Source organism: Sus scrofa, chromosome 13 (assembly GCF_054392235.1).
Source record: "Sus scrofa isolate SSC_HxYL_T2T_F1_AM1 chromosome 13, Sscrofa_HxYL_maternal_Yorkshire_Landrace_v2.0, whole genome shotgun sequence".
NCBI classification, from domain to species: Eukaryota; Metazoa; Chordata; class Mammalia; order Artiodactyla; family Suidae; genus Sus; species Sus scrofa.
Window position 1 is genome coordinate 34,209,793 of NC_139395.1, and position 21,515 is coordinate 34,231,307.

The following is a 21,515-nucleotide window of genomic DNA, read 5'->3' on the forward strand; positions in this document are numbered from 1 at the left end:
CAGTTATGGGAATTATGTGAGCTTTGGCTCTTTAGAAAAAACCTGATGTATGTCTCATCTAAATGAATGTCTCTGTAGGAAAACGGACTCTCTTTTTAGGGGAAAATAAAAGCTGCTACAGAAAGTTGGGGCTTATTGTTCTTTGTTATGACCTTTATTACTGCCAAAAGCTGTAATTCAGGAAACCATCCGGTTTTTTATATTTTAGGAGAATTTAAATAAATAAACTTTTATACCTACTGTAAAAAAAAAAAAAAAAAGAAAGAAAGTAAAAAGTCAAGTAATAGGCTGGGATAAGATATCTAAAACATATGGACAGTGAAAATGGGCTTGTATCCAGAATATGTTTTAAAAAGTCCTATTAATCATTTTTTTAAATGACAGACCATTCGATTTTTTAAAATGGATGAGAAATCTGAAAAGACACTTCAACAGAACATATCCAAACAGCTAACAGATACATGAAATGGTGCTCTTCTTTATTAGTAATCTGAAAAATGCAAATTATAATCATAATGACCACACATGAACCAGAAACATAAAATTTTAAAAATTAGAATAATGCAAAATATCAGCAAAAATGTAGAATAATGGGAGCTGTGAACAGTTTGAGAGTATTAATGGTAAAACTACGCTGAAAACTGTGAATATCAACTAGCAGGTGAATGTAACTTACAGCCCAGAAGATTCACTCAAATACATCCCAAGATTAACACAACTTTGTAAAGCAGCTATACTTCAAAAAAGTTTAAAAAAAAATTCCAAGCAAACAAATACATAAGTATAGCAGAAGACATGGATAAGAGTGTTTCTAACAGGATTACTCATAAAAGCTACAAATAAGAAACAACTCAAAAGTTCACTGATAGTACGGATTCATAAAATATGGCCTGCTCACACAAAGGGAAACTATAAGGTAATGAAAGTGAACAACTAGAGCTGGATCCAACAATAAAAATGAATCTTAAAAAGACAATGTTAAAAGAAAGACGCAAGACACCTAAGTGCATATTATATGACTCCATTTACATAAAATTCAAACACAGGCAAAACTAAGGTCTGGTAATAGAAGTCAGGATTTTGATTCATTTTGGGAAGGAGAGAAAAGGCAAGGATTAAGAAAAGATCCTGCTGTGGTACAGTGGATTTAGAATCTGACTATAGCAGTGTGGGTTACTACAGAGGCATAGGTTCAATCCCTGGCCCAGCATAGTGTGCTAAAGGATCCAGTCTTGCCCAGCTTCAGCATGGGTCACAGCTGTGGCTAGGATTCAATCCCTGGCCCAGGAACTTCCATATGCTGAGGTAAGGAGGAAGGAGGAGGGGAGTTCCCGTTAGGACTCAGGAGAAATGAATCTGACTAGTATTCATGAAGACATGGGCTCAATCCCGGACCTTGCTTAGGGAGGTCAGGTCAGGGATCTGGCGTTGCTGTGAGCTGTGGTGTAGGTTGCAAACATGGCTTGGATCCTGCATTGCGCCTGTGTAAGCTGACAGCTGCAGCTCCAATTCAACCTCTAGCCTGGGAACTTCCATATACTTTAGGAAGGTAGATTTGGGAGGTTTCTGGAATGTTATACTGTTCTACTATTTCACCTGTATGGTCGATACATGGTTGTATGTATTCACTTTGTGATAATCTACAGTGCTGCATACTAGTGATTTATGCACTATTCTTTTTTTTTTTTGTCTTTTTGGAACCACACCTGAAGCATATGGAAGTTCCCAGGCCAGGGGTTCAATCGGAGCTACAGATGCTGGCTTATGCCACAGCAACGCCAGACTGGAGCCTCATCTGTGACCCACACCACAGTTCACAGCAACACCAGATCTTTAACCCACTAAACGAATCCAGGGATCCAACCAGCGTCCACATGGTTACTAGTTAGGTTTGTTATCACTGCACCACAACAGGAACTCCATTTCCTTTTATATATATATATATACACACACACACACACTATTCTGTAACTGATGTTAAAAATGATAAAAAATTTTAAACTTTAATAAAACAATCTCAATATACATTTAAATATAGATAACGTAACATAAATATATACATACATATATACATACACACTCACACAAAATACTTATGTTAACACCATTTCTTTCATGCACATAATATGATGCATAATTTACTCAAATAAAATCCTTGTTAACCCTAGAAGTAGAAAGCGAATTAATAAATAAAGCACGATTTTTTTTTTCTTTCTTCTTTTAGGGCTGTGCCCACAGCATATGGAAGTTTCCAGGCTAGGGGATGAACTGGAGCTGCAGCTGCCAGTCTATGCCATGGCCACAGCAATGCCAGATCTGAGCCGTGACTGCGACCTACACCACAGCTCACAGCAACAATAGATCCTTAACCCACCAAGCAAGGCAAGGTACTGAACCTGAGTCCTCATGGATACTGGTCCGGTTTGTTACTGCTGAGCAATGACAGGAACTCTCGATGAAATGCAGTTTTTAAGATGACCTTATTACCTACAAATAATCGTCATGGAAATAATCTACATGGTAAGAGAAGCAGCCAGATCTGATGAGACTTATGATAACAGACTGCACCACCACCTCTGAAGTAGTCTTGCTCCTCCTGCAATCCCCTACCGAAAATCTGATCAAGCCTCTAGATCCAACTACTGATTTATAGGATATAAAGACAGAAGAACACATTAAGCCACACCACAGGAAAAGAATTAGTAATAGCCAGAATATGGGAAACCTTTCAAGATAAACTACTCAGATTATTCAACAAATTAAAAAAAAAGTATTAGGGATACATAAAAATTTAAAAAGAGGAGTTCCCATCATGGCTCAGTGGTTAACGAATCCGACTAGGAACCATGAGGTTGCGGATTTGATCCCTGGCCTCGCTCAGTGGGTTAAGGATCTGGCGTTGTGAGCTGTGTTATAGGTCGCAGATGCGGCTCGCATCCCGAGTTGCTGTGGTTCTGGCGTAGGCCGGAGGCTACAGCTCCAATTAGACCCCTAGCCTGGGAACCTCCATATGCTGCGGGTTCAGCACTAGAAAAGACAAAAAGACCAAAAAAAAAAAAAAAAAATCAAAAAGACTTGTAATAAATATCAACTAATTGTTAGACTTTATCTAGTGATTCAAACAAACTTTTTTTTTTTTCCCCCGGCTTTTTTAGGGCTGCTTCCAGTGGCATATGGAGCTTCCCAGGCTAGGGGTCTAATTGGAGCTGTAGCCGCCTGCCTACGCCAGGGCCACAGCAACTCGGGATCTGAGACTCGTCTGCGACCTACACCACAGCTCACAGCAACGCCATATCCTTAACCCACTGAGCAAGGGCAGGGACCAAACCCGCAACCTCATGGTTCCTAGTCGGATTTGTTAACCACTGCACCACAATGGGAACTCCCAAACAAACTTCTAAAAATATATACATACTGACCTGATCAGTTTTCCCCCAATGTGGATTACCCAGGCAAATGTAAAGGAGGGCTAGCACCAAGGGACATGAGCTATACCCAGGGCAAGAAGCTAAATCACCCCGACATTAAGGGACAGATATTTTGATTATCAATGCTTTCTATTGAAGGACTTAATTGAAAGGGGAAATGATAGAAAATCTATACATATTGAGAACTAAAACCCCCAACAAATGAAAGATGTTAACTACCTGATGAAGCATTCTTCATTCCAGAAAGCAGAACCACCAGAACCAGTCCCGGGGCCCTGAAACCCCAGCCTTAAAGATGAATACAAGCTTGCATCTACCCTGATCTTTGTCTGTGGCCCTATTTCCCACTCCCAAACTATAAAACTACCTCTATTTTCTCCCAAAGAGGACAGTCTGCTGTGGCCTCCTTTGCCTGGCAAAGCAAGAAAGCTATTTTTTTTCTCCTTCATGCCCCCAAAACCATACATACTTATGACATTTATAAAACATTATCATATCTATGAAAGTTTGAACCCTAGCTGGATTTGATATTACAGAATTATTTGCAAGAAAATTTAAGGTGTGATGATTGTATTGCAGTTGGGATTGAAAAAAAAAATTTTTTTCCCCTTTAGAAATATATTGAACAACAAAGATCTACTTTATAGCACAGGGAACTATATTCAATAACTTGTAATAAGCTATAATGAAAAAGAGCCTGAAAAAGAATATATATATACACACATATATAATGGCATCACTCTGCTGTATACTTCAATTTTAAAAATTAAAAAAAAGATACATTGAATTATTATAGATGAAATGCTATGATTTGGATTTGTTTAAAAATATAGGACAGGGAGTTCCCATTGTGGCACAGCAGAAATGAATCTTATGAGGATTCGGGTTCAATCCCTGGCCTTGCTCAGTGGTCAGGGATCCAGCATTGCCGTGAGCTGTGGTATAGGTTGCAGACACAGCCGGGATCCCGTGTTTCTGTGGCTGTGGCTTAGGCCATTTGACCTCTAGCCTGGGAACATCCATGTGGTACAATGTGGCCCTAAAAAGCAAATTAAAAAAAAAAAAAAAAAGGGGGATAAGAGTAAGTAAGTGAGGGTGTAACATACAAAACTGGCCACAAGTTAATTACCGAAGCTGCATAATCAGTACTCAAAGGTTTATTATAGTATCCCATCTACTTTAGTATATATTTGAAATCTTCCATAATAAAAAGTTAGAAGAAAAATTTTTAGGTAAACCCCCTTAAAATGAAGACTAAAAATACATTACAAAAAGAAAATTTAATTACAATAATATCTTTAATAAAAATTAAAGTACTAAATAAGTACTAAAAAAAAAAAGCATCCTTAAAAAAAAAATGCTCTGATACACTAAAAGCTTATCAGCAGGATCATCACTGATTGCTACTCTACTCAGGTATTATTGGTCTTCTTTTCATTTGACTAGGTTGTAAGGGTAGTAACTGATCATTTTTTCCTTTGTGGGTCTATTTCTTTGCTTTTTATGCAAAAAAAAAAATTACTTAATGAATGGATTAATATTTTCATTAAATCCTTGCTCATCAAGTATCTTCTAAATAATGACTGTAACTACCTGGTATCAAAAGATACTGAAGATGGTAATTAATTATGTATTAAATAATACATAAATAATATATAAGTATATAATGAAACAGTATCAAAAATTATAGGATATTAGAAAATTTTTAAACAGTAATAAACTAAATATCCTTTAATATCTTTAGAATACTAAAACATTCCAGAATATTGAACCTATTTTAAACAAACACATGAAATTATAACTTTTAAAACGAGTGGCAAAAAAATAAAGTTAGCAGGACTTACCTAGCAGGAGGAATTCCTTTCTTATAAAGGTCCATTCTCACTTTATCTCCCACATGTCTATATATCTCCACTATAGCCAAGGTTGCAGCATCTCTAACCTGCCAAATAATTTGAAACTTAAAAATAAAAACGTACACAGGATACAATAAAATACTTCACCTCAAGATAACATTACATCTGCAGACCAACTAGAAGTTCCAATTGTTTTAATGCCTTTAAACCCCTGGAAGAGTATGGCAGGTCACTAACAAAAACCAAGAGGACCTGCCAAGAAATCTCTAGAGAAATCTTGTAAAAGTTTTGTAGAAATCTAAAAAACATGTAAATAAAAGCAGCTTTTAAAAAATCTATTTGTAATAAGATTATACAAAAAACTAATAACAACTGTATGACTACAAATCATTGTCACAGTTTATATATTTCCCTTGGATAAAACTGCCTTTCAAAAATGTGACCTGGGGAGTTCCCAGTGTGGCTCAGCAGGTTAAGAACCCAACTAGTATCCACAAGGACACAGCATATTCAATCCCTGGCCTTGCTCAGCGGATTAAGGATACAGTGCTGCTGTAAGTTGCAGCGCAGGTCACAGCTGCAGCTCAGATCTGGCATTTCTGTGGCTGTGGCACAGGCCCGCAGTTGCATCTCTGATTCAACCCACAGACTGGAACTTCCATATGCCACAAGTTCAGCCCTTAAAAAAAAAAAAAAAAAATGTAGCCTGGGAGTTCCCGTCGTGGAACAGTGGTTAACGAATCTGACTAAGAACCATGAGGTGGTAGGTTCGATCCCTGGCCTTGCTCAGTGGGCCATCAATCCGGCGTTGCCATGAGCTGTGGTGTAGGTTGCGGATGTGGCTTGGATCCTGCGTTGCTGTGGCTCTGGTGTAGGCCGGTGGCTACAGCTCCGATTGGACCTCTAGCCTGGGAACCTCCATATGCCGCAGGAGTGGCCCTAGAAAAGACAAAAAAAAAAAAAGTAGCCTGAACTCAAACAGATAATACACACCAATGTTCATGGCATCATTATACACAATAACTAAAAGGTGGGAACAAATGTCCATCTAAGGGTGAACGGATAAACAAGATGTGGTATACATACAATGTAGTATTATTCAGCCTTAAACAAGAAAAGAAAGAAAGAAATTCTGACACATGTTCAACATGGATGAACCTTGAAGACATTATGCTATGTGAAATATGCCAAACACAAAACAACAAATACTGTATTTTTATGAGTAAGTCAAATTGATAGGGAGAAAAAGTAAAATGTGGCTGTCAGGAGCTGAAGGATTGTGGCGAATGAAGTGTTATTGCTTAACTTGGGTAGATGAAAAAGTTCTGGAGATGGATGTTAGTGGGGGCATATAACAATGCGTACTTACTACCAATGAACAGTACACTTAAAAACAGGTGAAATGGTAAACTCAGTATTGTGAATATTTTACCGTGATTAAAAGAAAAAAATAAATGTGGCCTAAACAGAGGAATTTGGAAGACAGCTTTTAGTTCCATTGAATAGCTCACTGTCAAAAGACAGATAAAGAAAGAGTAGAACTCTCTAGTAGAACCTCTAGATGCAGATCTGGGGTCTAAAAGCAGGGGAAACCTTATCCAGGGTAATTCCAAATGCCTAAGCTGTGCCAAAAGGGTCACAGCCAAGATTCAACTCCACCAGGAGGGACAAGATCCAGACACATCCCGGTATTGATGCCTATACCAGGATTTTCAAGTCAAATAAAGAAATTTCTAACAGGCCATATACCACAACAGGGTTATGAAAGTTGTTGTTACACAGGAATGAAAAGGAAGCTGACAATGTGACCTTATAGGAGGACTATAGAAGGGAATCCAGGATCTTTGTTACCCAATCTTTCAAATTCAAGAACTACCCTTTAATTTACATCTATTTCTAATCCTAACCAAACAACTAACAAACTTAAGCAACGTTTGTGAATATAACATATTCTTAAAAACTAATTTTGGTGGATTTTTTTTAAAAAATGAAGTGAAATTTTTTACTTTTTTTAGGGCAGCACCCATGGCATATGGAAGTTCCCAGGCTAGGGGTCGAATTGGAGCTGGAGCTGCTGGCCTATGCCACAGCAACATGGGATCCAAGCCTCATCTGTGACATACACCACAGCGAATCCCCAACTCACTGAGTGATGCCAGGGATCGAACCTTCATCCTCATGGATACTAGTTGGATTCATTTCCACTGCACCACAACGGGAACTCCTAAAGTGAAATATTGATTTTATCACCCCCCTCCACCCTCTCTGTCTTTTTAAAAATGGATTAAGAGTGCTAGAAAAGGTGAGGCCAAAAAATTAGGCAATGCTTGAATATAAATAAAGTTTTACCTGACTGTTGTAATCTCCAAAGAGGATACACAAATGTGGTACCAACTTGCTGAGGACTAGTGGCTGAGCCCCAAAACTAAATATAATTTGAAAAAAAATTGAGAGAATTTGCTTTTAATAAAACAGTAAACAAAATATTTGTATACATTCTTCTTGTCTGTCTCAATAAGACAAATATGGTAGAGAGCATGGACACACATCATTAAAACATGAAGGACAGGAGACACAAGCAAAAACTATTCCAAACAATGTGAGATACTCAAACGTGAATAATCATGACTGATATGAAAACTGTCAACACATGAGCCAATAGAGCAAAATGTTCAACCAATGGCATTCTGAAACCTAGTAACCTATCAATAACTCAAGAAAATTTGAGCTTTTGCATTAAAAGTAATTTTCTTTAGACCCTAGGTCTCAAATGAATTTGTATTTCAATAAAATAAGAAAATTAAAAGATTTTTATTTATGTTTATTAATATTTTGATGAGGTCATGGGTTGAAAGCAAATGACAAGAGAGCCAAAAACCGCAAAAGCTGTGCAAATTGAATGCACTTACAAGTTCTAGATGGCAGAAAGGACCATAGAGGAGTAAAAGAAAATAAAGTGAAGGTACAGTTAGAGAAAAGGAAGTAACAGCATAGAAGAAGTTGAAAGCTACTATATACTACCTTTCTTGTTACAGAGAACTTGAAAAAAATCATCTAGAAAGAGAACATAAGCCCTAGTTCACAATTTCTCCCCTAGAGTTCTGAGCTCTGTGGCATCTATGCTGTCAGACCTTTGCACACTATCGCAGCTCTACTGTCTGATTACCTGGGGGGCTCCTGTTCAGTCTATGATTTTGGTAACCATCTGCCATGCTCTAGAAAGCCCAGTGCTAACTGGCAAAAGGGGGCGAGGGAAAATGACTACAATAGCTACAATACCACTGAGTTGAAAAAAATTCCAAACTGGGTCCAGGACAGAAGCAGATCCTACGTTACATCAGCATATTTGCTATATGACCATCTATTTTGGGTGGCAACTATTAACATGCTAAAGAGAAAAAGAGAAGCTTTTCTTATCATCGACTAATAATTTTAAATTAACAATAAAGATAACACACAAAAAATTAAGACATAAAATAAAATAAAAAAAAAAACTCATGCCAGAGATTAACTAATAACTATTTAAATTTTATTTACATAGCTTTCCTTGAGCTTTGTGAAACGTATTTTTTTAGAAAAACGAGAAACATATTCCAGTAATCATAAAACTTACACATTTAATGTTTCGATAAGACAGAGACACACGCCTTCTCGAGATTGAGAATTCTTGTGCTTAAAACCAGAAGCCAACTGTTCCCAAATGTACTATTTGAAAGAAAAGTAAACATGTATAATAAAAAAATTAAATTACTCATGTTACAACCTTTTATCTATTCTCAATCTTACTACCGACCTTATTGGTAACTATTCACTTCTCTACAAGTTTTTCTAAGCCAAATTTACACTGATGCTGCTCTCACCTATTTTTAAATATCCTAATCACATTTTTAGTTTTTATATCTTTCATCTTAGATTTCAATTTTTCTCAGAAAAACCATGTCCAACACCTACAAACCTTAAAATTTCCAAGGACACATAATTTACTCTAAGCCTTTACAAACCTTCAATAACAATGCTACCATTATAAGCCCAGTAGTACTGTAAGCATTTGAAAGGTCCAATGTTGCCTAGCAACTAGTAAAGACTGTCACATGGAACAGGCTTTTTCAACATTTTATAATTCAGGCATTTTTCCTTTTAACACTGGATATAAGTACAGAAACATATTTGAGCAAATCATTCTATTGTTACTCCACCATAATCTTTTTGTTCTTTTTGGGGGGGAAAAGTGGAGATAAACCTATACAAACAATCTAAAACAATTATATGGGTTTGTATAAAAAGGCCTTCCGCTTTTACTTTTTCCAAATATATAGCCAATTGTCCCAATCAATCCTTCTCCACATTTAGAAACACCACCCTTACCACTTACTAAATTCATGTGTACATACAAACAGAAACGCACGCGCGCGCACACACACACACACACACACACACCCCAAAACCCTTCATGGAATCTATATTCAGTTCTACTAATAACACATTTTTCTCTGCCAAACTTTCTGGAAGGTAACTTTGAAGCTTACCCCCCCCCAAAAGAAAACCACCAAAATCTTAAATGTGAATAACCTTCTCAGCCACACTGTCCCTTGTAATCTGTTACAGAGTTATATTTATGTCCAATGACGTTTGTATAAGGATGCCCTTTATAGCACTCACTGTAACAACAGCACATCAAGGGAGTTTCTGTCATGGCTCAGTGGAAACATATCTAATATCCATGAGGACGCTGGTTCAGTACCTGGCCTCGCTCAGTGGGTTAAGGATTTGGTGTTGCTGTGAGCTGTGGTGTAGATCACAGACGCAGCTCAGATGTGGCATTGCTGTGGCTGTGGTGTAGGCCAGCTGCTGCAGCTCCAATTCGACCCCTAGCCTGGGAACTTCCATTTGCCACAGGTGTGGCCCTAAAAAGCAAAAAAAAATTAGAATTTGAGCTGCTAAGTCAGTGTCAAATGATACCCATTGTATTATAAAAATCAGGACACACACACACACACACCCCTCTGTACTCTACAGTATAAAATATCTGGGAAACAGTTTATTTTTACAATTCAATATTCTTTGGATATTTTATAAAACATATGTAATATTTTTAAGCTGTATTTTAAATAACACATAATATCATTGCATATACTGTAAATTCTGATTTTCCCCCCATTTAACATGAGCTACTCTTTAAATCTCTGTTTACATGTCAATTTATTTTTACTCCTCTTTCAAAATACCTCTGTAAGGGCAATTTTTTCTCCTGTATTCGTAAAACATACATCACTGTCATATAACATATGCCTTATATAATTAGCAACCACCTGTTAAAATAAAAAATTTTCTTCCTGTCTCTGTAAGGGTTGCAGAAATTCATATAATATTCAGTAGTTCTCAAGCCTTCTCACTGAACACTGTATAATTTGCAGGTAACAAAAACCACAAAATCGTAGCAAATAATATAAAAAGTACATTGTCAAGTCACTTAAATCTATGGTTAGCTTTTTGAAAAATCATTAAAGAATAGAAAATAAGAAAAAGCAAAGCAAAAAAAATCAAAAAGTTAAACACTGACATTTTATCTTAAATTTCAACTTCTTTAAAGCATCAGCAACAATTCACTGTTTAAAATTTCAGCTTTCACATCCCTGGTGTTTTACTGACTTGCTGTGATTACCATCTATTTTACTGTTACATCATCATTAATAGCAAAATTCAAATTTTAAAATGTAGGCCTACCATAGGTGGTGCTACTTGATCCATTAACTTCAGTATCAGAGCCTGAGTTTTATCTCGAACCTTGTCTTTGGCATCTCCCAATCTGTCTATTAAAGCTACAATAACTAGAGAAAAGAAGAGGAAAGAATAAATATAATTCATCTCCATCATAAAACATATTTTACAAAATTACAAACACCAATTATTTCCATAAATGAAAAGTTATGAGGTAATAAGCAAATTGTTTTAAATTCTTTATTCATGAGTCAAAAAACACTGAGAAGTTCCTCTTGTGATTTAGCAGGTTAAGGATCTGGTGTTGTCACTGCTGTGTTGCTGTGTTACCTGTAGAGGTACAGGGTTCCATCCCTGGCCTGGGAACTTCCATATGACAGTGTGGCAAAAAACAAAACAGAACAAACAAACAAAACCAACATCCAGTGATAATAATAATATGTTCAAAAAACAGTTAAAACAATATTACTCTATTTAGAGATACATATAGATGGTTAAGTTCTGCAGACTAGCAAGGGAGTGATTATGACAGTAGTTACCTCTGGTAGAGGGTGGGAGGCGTCATCAGGAAATGTAGAGAGAATACACAAGTTCTAGTTTTTTGACCTGGACATAGGCAGGTGTTGGTTTTATAATTATTCTTCAAGTTGTTTGATGTCTATTCTTTTATATGTACAACACATTACTCAACTGACAAAAACAAAAGACTAGGTTCATGTGATTGAGGTCTTTCTCTACTATTTCCAAGATTTTGGCACTACTCCTTGAAAGGAGGCAGGAAAGGCAGGCTAGAGTCCATTCTTAGAGTTTTCATGAAACAGATTTCTGTACTTAAAACAAGGCACCACAAAGAAATCACAACCATTGGGGGGTAGGGTAAAGGGGATGGCAGTGGGTAGAATTTGGAGGGCATGGGTTCCAAGGTCAGCTCATAGGGCAAAAATATCTCATAACAAAATTATCTTTTTGTAATCCCTTATATTTCCACCATTTACTTAATGTGGTTTTACTAAATGTAAATGTAAATAGTGACCACACTATTTAATCTTTTTGTCTTTACTTCCTCAATGCATAAATGTTAGCAGCAGCACACAGAAGACAAATGAAAATTAAAATACATGTAAACAGCTCAGAGAGCAAAGGACACTGGATAAGCACTCAATGTGTCACCTACTACCCCCACATAGCTGTCATCATCCTGCAAGTTCAAAAGCGAAGAAATTAAATTCTTTTGTTTTTCCTTTGATATTACAGCTACAACCTTCCTTTCCCTGAGGCAGGAGAAGCTGAGGCCTACTTTAAATAAGGGAAGGAGGAAAAAATGAGATCAAGAAAGGGATTTTTCTCTATTTTATTTACAGACACATATAATTAAATGTGTATGTAATAAGATGCAAATGTATTCTACAATGTAACAATGTCTACAATATAACAAGACTGATGTAATAATGATCAACAACATTTAAGGAAAGAAGAAAGACGACAGTGAGAAGCCAACTATACAAAATGGAAAGATTATTCAAAAATCTAAGCTTGATCAAGGAAAAGATTATGTAAGAAAACAAAGTTCTTGCCATAAAAATCATAAGCCTAATCAAGAGGCAACTGAAGTATCTATCAATTGAAACAATAGAAATATTTCCTATTTTGCTTAGCGTATTGTTAATACTAGAGAAATTCACCTATACCTATAGGATTGGCTACTGTGGAACTCTGGTTCTGATAGCTTCTGAGAGGCAGAGGCAGAGACACTTAATAAATGTTAGATACTATTATGTGCTAAGCACTTAATTATCTCATTTAATCCTCATAACAATCTTATGAAATAGAGTATGCCTACTGGATAGAGACAGCCCAAAAAGATTAAATGTCTTGCCCAAGATCACACAAATAGCAAGCAGTGAAACCATGATTTAGGTAATCTCACGTTAAGCTGCAGTCTTAAGTACTTCCATTTATTGGTAACTGAGGTGTTTTGGGTGTATGTGTGTGTATTAACCGCCACATGATAATGGGGAAAAAAGGACATTTCATTCTTGAGAGATGGAGTTTAACTCCAAAAATAAAATTAAAATTTTGGCCGAAAGAGGCTCTCGTTTTAATTTAAAAACTAAAATTTATAAACACAAAAAACCTGATACTATACATAAACCTAGATTTACAGCTAATAAACAAAAAAATTCATAAATTTTTTGCACTAGAATCCCTTTCAAACATATACACTCTTGGAGTCAAATAGAACAAGGTTTATTTCTAGCTCTACCAGTTACTAATTACGCACGGTAGTAAACTGCTAAAACTTCAAAGTTTCCTTGTCTGTAAAATAAGGAGGGATCCAGGTCTATACCTCACGTTAGTGAGCAAATAAATAAAACTGGTAAAAAGCTCCTGTGCCAAGCCCATAATAAGCATTCAGTAGTGTTAGCACTCTTCCTTAAAAATCTGTATATAATACCACAGAATTATCATTCAACATGATGAACAAGCAACAGGTAATCACTGGGAATCCCAGGTGACTACCGGGAATCCAAAACAGAGCTTTTCATTCTGTAAATTCACAAAAAGAACTTGTTAAGCAAATAAGTATAACTATCATAGACTAGAATTTTGAGTGAAACATGGAAAAAGTCTGAAGTGCAGCTGTCTGCATATTTTATTCTCTTGGCATTGTACAACATGCAGACCATTTTACAAGACATAAAGCTGATGACCAGTATCCTGACTGTTCTAATTCCCTTTCTACAATACCATTTTGGATTAACACTATCTGTTCAGAATTGTACTGAATTCTGTTATCATAAGATAAGGGTTGGTGATTTGCAATTTACATGTAAATTGTCTTTTCTTGGTTTGAACATTTAATGCTTCCACAGTTCAAGTCATCACCAAAAAAATTTTAATATTTTATATTAAAGAATTACATTAGGAGTTCCCATCGTGGCTCAGCGGTTAACAAACCTGACTAGTATCCATGAGGATGCAGGTTCGATCGCTGGTCTTGCTCAGTTAAGGATTCAGTGTTGTCATGAGCTATGGTGTAGGTTGCAGACACAGCTCAGATCCAGCATTGCTGTGGTTGTGGTGTAGGCCAGTGGCTAAAGCTCCAATTCAACCCCTAGCCTGGGAACCTCCATATGTTGCAGGTGCAGCCCTAAACACACACACACACACACACACACACACACAGATAGAAGATTTACATTAATGGAGCCCATACTCTTTTTGGTATTTTGTCTAAAACTGAATATGAGAAGTTCCTATGTGGCTCAGTGGATTAAGGATCTGGTGTTGCCACAGTTGTGGCACAGGCTGCAACTGCAGCACGGGTTCGATCCCCAGCCCAGAAATTTCCACGTGCCACAGTACAGCCAAAAAAAAAAAAAAAAAAAAAAAAATTTCACAGTGGGGAAGAGTGGGTCAGGTGCTTGGGAAATAAATGGGACAATTTTTAAAAATAAATATATAAAAATAAACATGAATCTAAATTTTCCCAAAACTTCACTTATAATTTAAAAAAATAAAAAATATCTGTAATGACAGTTACTAACCTAAGAATAGCAAAAGAAAACAGTATCACTCAGGAGTTCCCCTCATGGCACAGCAGAAACGAAGAGGTTGAGGGTTCGATCCCTGGCCTTGCTCAGTGGGTTAAGGATCCGGCGTTGCCATGAGCTGTGGTGTAGGCCACAGACATGGCTCAGATCTGGCATTGTTGTGGCTGTGGCATAGGCCAGCAGCTGTAGCTCTGATTTGACCCCTAGCTTGGGAACCTCCATATGCCGCAGATGTGGCCCTAAAAAGCAAAAAAAAAAAAAAAAAAAAAAAAATCCAAAAAACAAAAAAGAAAGAAAGAAAATAGTATCACTTACCTCAAGTTACATATACCTAAAGTTACATTATCCAAAGGGCTCCTAAAATGGTTTAGCTAAGGTCTAAGACAGTAAAATAAGAAAGCTAACCCAGGGTCTCTTAGTTGAGCACTATATCTCTTTAAGAGCACACAGATATAAGTTACCTGTGCAAAGAGCTATCATACAAATCAGAAATAATTAGCTTTCATATTTGTAAAGTAGAAAAACCCAGTAAATGGGTAAAAAGTGGGCATTCAATAAAAGGTAGCAAAACTATGATGAAATTTTCCTATTATATCACAGTGACTCTCAAGTAATAAGTTCAAAATGAACACTTAGGGTCCCCAGTGAAAACAATACTAACAGTAAATACACAGGGATAACCAGAAAGAGTAGGAAATTAAAAGATAAAAAATTTGGGAGTTCTCGTTGTGGCTCAACAGTAATGAACCTGACTAGTATCCATGAGGTTGCAGATTCAATCTCTGGCCTTGCTCAGTGGATTAAGGATCTGGTGTTGACATGAATTGTGGTGTATGTCGCAGACATGGCTTTGATCCCACGTTGCTGTGGCTGTGGTGTAGGCTGGCAGCTGCAGCTCTGATTCAACCTTAGCCTAGGAACTTCCATATACTGTGGGTGTGGCCCTAAAAAGACCAAAAAAAATTATACATATGAGAATATGTAGATACATGGGAAACACATGCAAAATACACCAACCAAAACAAACCAATTTAATATAATTTATTAAGTATCTAAGGATATAGGAGTTCCCGTCGTGGCGCAGTGGTTAACGAATCCGACTGGGAACCATGAGGTTGCGGGTTCGGTCCCTGGCCTTGCTCAGTGGGTTAAGGATCCGGCATTGCTGTGAGCTGTGATGTAGGTTGCAGAGGCGGCTTGGATCCCACGTTGCTGTGGCTCTGGCGTAGGCCGGTGGCTACAGCTCCGATTGGACCCCTAGCCTGGGAACCTCCATATGCTGTGGGAGTGGCCCAAGAAATAGCAAAAAAAAAAAAAAAAACAAAAAAAGTATCTAAGGATATAAGAATCATGATGTAAAGAAAAATTCAGAGTAGGTGAAATTAATCTGAAAAGCTCCCAGATACTGAAATCTGAAGTAAATCATTTAGAGAAAGGAAGGACATTGGAGAAGAGAGATTTCAAAAAGAAGTAACAACACAGCAGAGGCATAAACAAGTCAAGGCAGGGTAAGCAAGTTTCTGATTAGCAAGAGTGAGAGTATCACAAAGTTATGAAGATCACAAATTAATAAGGCTGCTGACATGGAGAAGAGTCATACATGCTGAGATGACTGCAACACTAAGGACAGCAAAAAAGAAGTAAGTTTTGAAAGCAAGACAGTCCTAGGAGGTAGTAAACTAGAGTTCTGGTCCTAATACTTGCACTGCCTCAACAGAAGTCAGTACGTACACCAAGCCCCATCTGGCCCTCCTGTGTCTGAAAAAAAACGTGAGACACAAATACCTAGTTACTCCCAAGTCTATGATATTGTTCTTTAACAACTAATAATAGAAAGCTACTACAGGGCAGGGGTTACAAACACAAATGTCAGGGAGGTACCAGAAATGCCAAAAATGAACCAGGCCTAAGAACTGCAGTACTCCACCCTCTGTGTATTATAACCAAAATTTTCAGTTATGAAGAGAAGAGGAACTTATGAATTGGAAAGCTCATAGGCCAGACATAAAGGAAGCTACGACACAGCTTCTGCCAATATTCACATGTGGGAATGTAAGATAAGGGCTGCCACTTGGCCAATTTTTCAAGTCAAGCCACAAATATGGATTTTTGTGTAAAACTTCCTAAACACTGATTCGAAAATACATAATCAAGTAACACATTTTTACAGAATACAGTATTTAACATCTATCATAGGATTTTAAGCAGGAGACTCACAGTAAAAATTATCTTTCCAGAAGATATTCATACAAAGACTGAAATGGAACCAGGTACTGACTAAAAAAGAAATAATAAAGATAGGGAAAGTCACTAAGATGCTTCTGCTGAAAGGATAGTTGAACAATGAGAAAAAGAAACTGGTAGAATTTGGTGGCATACTGAACATGAAGAAAAAGCTGACCAAAGAATGTGAAAATAAGTTGTGATGCTGTATTATGAGGCATTAATTTAATCCTGGAAAGAAGATCACAAACATCTAAGGAGACTCTTAAATATATTTATTTTCTTTTTTTGGTATTTTTAGAGCTGTACTCACAGCATATAGAAGTTCCCAGGCTAGGGGCTGAATTGGGTCCAGGCCTGCCAGCTACACCAAGCCACAGCAACCCAGACGGCAAGCTGCTGCATCCGAGACCTTCACTGCAGCTTCCGGCAAAGCAGATTCTTAATCCACTAAGCAGGCCAAGGATTGACATCCTCATGGACACTAGTCAGTTCATAACCTGCTAAGCCACAATGGGAATTCCACCCTTAAATGTATTTCTATATAATAGGACCAAATCCAATTAGTGAAGCACTCCAAAAGGCACGCCAAGGTCATTTAGGTTTAGCAAATAAATCAAAGTAAACTTTGCAATCCAAAATACTATACAAAGAGCATTACACCAGGATATCGGATATCGTTCTGGACTGCATCTCACTTTAAGTGCTGTCAAAGTAGTCTACAAACTACTTCTGGTAAAGAAATTGTGAGTTCTTCTAAAATAAGATTTGAAAACAATCTGACCAGTTATTTTACATTTGTTGAATCTAACAATTAAAAATTGAGCCTTGTTTTTCTTTTCAATTTCATTTTGCTATAATTTATTTCTACTGTACTTTATAAAAAAATATTGAGAGACAGGATTAAGATGGCAGAATAGAAGGAATGGAGCTCAACTTCTCTCCTAAAAACAACAAAATTCACAACTAGAGACTGAGCAATCTCCACCCAAATGGACTGGAAACCTTAAAAAAGATACCCTACTCCAGAAGAAAAAGAGGAGGCCACATCAAGAGGTAGGAGGGGCGATTTCACGATATAAACAACCCCATACCTCCTGGTGGGAAGCTCCACAGACTGAAAACTAACTGGTCAAAGAGACTCACCTACAGGAGTGAGAGTTCTGAGCCCCACATCAAACCCTCACATGCAAGGATCTGGCACTGGGAGAAAGAGCCCCTGGAGCATCTGGCATTGAAGGCCAGTGGGGCTTGTGCACAGGAGCTCCACAGGACTGGGGGAAGTGGAGACCCCATTCTTAAAAGGCGCACACGGACTTCCACGTGCACTGGGTCCCAGGGCAGAGCAAGGTCAAACCTGACTGCAGTTCTTGGAGGACATCCTGGGAAAACAGGGGTGAATGTAGCTTGTTGTGAGGGAGGGACATTGAAGGCAAAGCTCTCAGGAATATTCAGCAGCTGTCTTTCTCTGGAGGTGGCCATTTTGGGGAAATCTGGCCCCACCTGTCAGTCAGCGCTGAGAAGCCCCAGGGCAAATGACAATCCAGGTGGGATCACAGCACCACCCCTCAGTAAACAGGCTACCTAAAGACCTCTCAGGCACACAGCTGCCTCTAATCCCATCCAGAGACTAAGCCCCACCCACCAGAGGGATTAGAATCAGCTCCACCTACCAGTGGGCAGGCATCAGCCTCTCCCATCAGGAAGCCTACAGTAAGCCCCCCATACCGACTTCAGCCACAAGAGGGGCAGACACCAGAAGTAAGAGAGGCTACAACTCTATTATCTGTAAAAAGGTCACCACACCAAAAACCTACAAAAATGGAAAGACAGAGAACTATAACTCAGATGAGGGAGAAAGGAAAAACCCCAGAAAATCACCTAAGCGATGAGGAGATTCTTAGCCTCCAGGAAAAAGACTTTAGACTGTTGATGCTGAAGATGATACAACATATTGGAAATAAACTGGAGGCAAAGATGGAAAACTTACAGGAAACACTGACCAAAGAGATACAAAATACAAAACTTAAACAAGAAGAGATGCAAAATACAATAACTGAAATAACAAATTCACTAGAAGCAGCTAACAGCAGAATATAGGAGGCAGAAGAACGAATATGCGAGGTGGAGGACAGATGAGTGGGAATTACGGATGCAGAACAGAAAAGAGAAAAAAGATTGAAAACAAATGAAGAGAGTCTCAGAGAACTCTGGGACAACGTGAAACACACCAACATCCATATTATAGGGGTGCCAGAAGGAGAAGAGAGAGAGAAGGGGACAGGAAAAATATTCCAAGAGATAATAGTCAAAAACTTCCTCAACGTGGGAAAGAGATAATAGCCAAAAACTTCCTCACTCAAATCCAGGAAGCACAATGAGTACCATATAAAATAAACCCAAGGAGGAATACACCTGAGGCACACATTAATCAAACTGACCAAAATTAAAGACAAAGAGAAAATACTGAAAGCAGCTAGGGAAAAGAAACAAATAACATACAAGGGAATCCCAATAAGGTTATTGGCAGATTTTTCAGCAGAAACTCTGCAGGTCAGAAGGGAGTGGCATGATATACTTACTTAACATGATGAAAGGAAAAAACCTCCAACCAAGATTACTCTACCCAGCAGGGCTCTCATTCAGATTTGAAGGAGAAATCAAAACCTTCACAGATAAGCAAAAGCTGAGAGAATTCAGCAACATTAAACCAGCCTTACAACAAATACTAAAGGAACTTCTCTAGGCAGAAAAGACAGCAATAGGAAACAAAAATGCCACAAATGACAAGGCTCACCAGTAAAGATATATATACAGTAAAGATACGAAATCATCCATGCACAATTATACCACCAAAATCAGAAATCATGAGAAGAGGTGGGTACAAATGCAGGACACTGGAGATGAACTTGTAATTAAGAGAACAACAACTTAAAACAATCTCATATACATATAAACTCATATCAAAACTTCAGAATAACTGCAAACCAAAAATATACAATTGATACACAAACAAGGAATCTCTGGAGAAGAAATATATCTCATAGTAAATAAGTGCATAATCCACCATGAAGGGGGTCATTTGACATCATTCTTGGAATGATGAAGTCTTCTTACATCTGATTCTGATTTCCTCTCCATCAAAGAATTTATGATAATTTAATTAAATACTGCAACTGTACAATTAAATAATACAGTTCTACAACTGTAGTATTAATAACCATTTCTCTCCATGGTACAATGTAACGTCTATAATGTCTTGTTTATCACATCACCTAGAATGGTGTAATGCCTATACTGAAGAATCAATGAGATGGAACAAATTGTGAGGACATATTTATATAGTTACACTGTTTTTTAACAAATTTATGCATTTTATATTTTACTTATTTTCAGAGGGTATATTATTTTTGTTATTCTTACCAGTTAAGTTATTCTTTTTATTATGCTATATAAAATATTTAATGGTATATTAGGCTTTCTTTATAAATTTTAGTTGCATAATATAACAATTTTAATATAATACTAATTTTTAAAGAAAAATTGAATCGCTTCTCGGCCTTTTGGCTAAGATCAAGTGAAGAAAAATTGAAATGCAATAGATAATACTAAATAGTAAGGATGAAAGCCATACAAAATGGGATAAAGTATAGAATAAATTTCCTATTTGTCTCAGCATATTTTCCATTCCACTTCTCCAGAGGGAGTCACTTAATCTGTCTCTTAAGATCCATGATATAATAATTTGTGCAAATGTAATTGTGTTTAAATGTATGTATTTTATCCTGTAAAAAAAAATAAATAAAATTAAAAAAAAAAATTGATCTGCAACAGACTAGCAATGGAAAAACTGGTCCTTCACCACAGGTAAACCCGAAAAGTGAGGGGGCAAATTAAATTATAAATTATTAGTGTTACAAAAAAGTAAAATACACAGTATAAAATTTGAAAATATGAAGTAAAAATCTATAGCAGTACACTCAGAAAGTTTTTTTGGTTTTGTTTGTTTTTGTTTCAAAGGGAACCTTTTTTTTTTCTTTTTTTTAGCTGTGCCTATAGCATGCACACATTCCCAGGTCAGGGATCAAACTTGTGTCACAGAAGTGACCTGAGCAACAGCAGTGACAATACCAGATCCTTAACCAGCTGAGCCACCAGGGAACTCCATCAAAGGAAACATACTTATTTAAATAGCCTTAAAATCTTTTATGTCTTGGCAAACTAAAATGTTAAGTAGCAGATCTCTAGGTTATACAAAATTATGATTTTGCATTTACAGAGTACTAATAGTGTTAACAAAAACTATGAAAAAAAGTAGATCAAGCTCTATAATGATTTATAAATAAATAAAGTTAACTTACCCATTGCTACATAGGACTTAAATCGTGTTGATAATCTGTCCACAAAGGCACTTAAAATTTCCAATCCCATTAATGACACCTACAGATAGAAAGAAATTTTAACGAATACAAATTACTGATACATACTTTTTTTTCTTTTGGCCACCCCATGGCATATGGAGTTCCTGGGCTAGGGATCAAATCCCAACCACAGTTGCAAACTACACTGCAGTTATGGCAATGCAGGATCCTTTAGACCACTGTGCTGTGCCAAGGATCAAACATGCGTCCTGGCATTGCAGAGATGATGCCAATCCAGCTGCACCACAGTGGGAACTCTTACTAATTCGTACTTTAATATCAGTATACAATTGCTGACATACAAAGATCTTCGTA

General features: G+C 37.1%; 1 protein-coding gene across 44 annotated transcripts in view; it reads right to left on the reverse strand.

Moving 5' to 3' along the window:
• Positions 1-21,515, reverse strand: part of CLASP2 (cytoplasmic linker associated protein 2) — a 205,172-nt gene that overhangs the window by 172,573 nt on the left and 11,084 nt on the right. For all 44 annotated transcript variants that reach the window (XM_084987576.1, XM_084987570.1, XM_084987575.1 and 41 more), the window contains exons 2-6: positions 21,141-21,219; positions 11,009-11,112; positions 8,898-8,989; positions 7,634-7,709; positions 5,273-5,370 (exon numbers count right to left, since the gene is read on the reverse strand). In XM_084987576.1, coding sequence (XP_084843702.1) covers positions 5,273-5,370; positions 7,634-7,709; positions 8,898-8,989; positions 11,009-11,112; positions 21,141-21,219 — 449 coding nt within the window. The remainder of the gene's footprint in view (positions 1-5,272; positions 5,371-7,633; positions 7,710-8,897; positions 8,990-11,008; positions 11,113-21,140; positions 21,220-21,515) is intronic.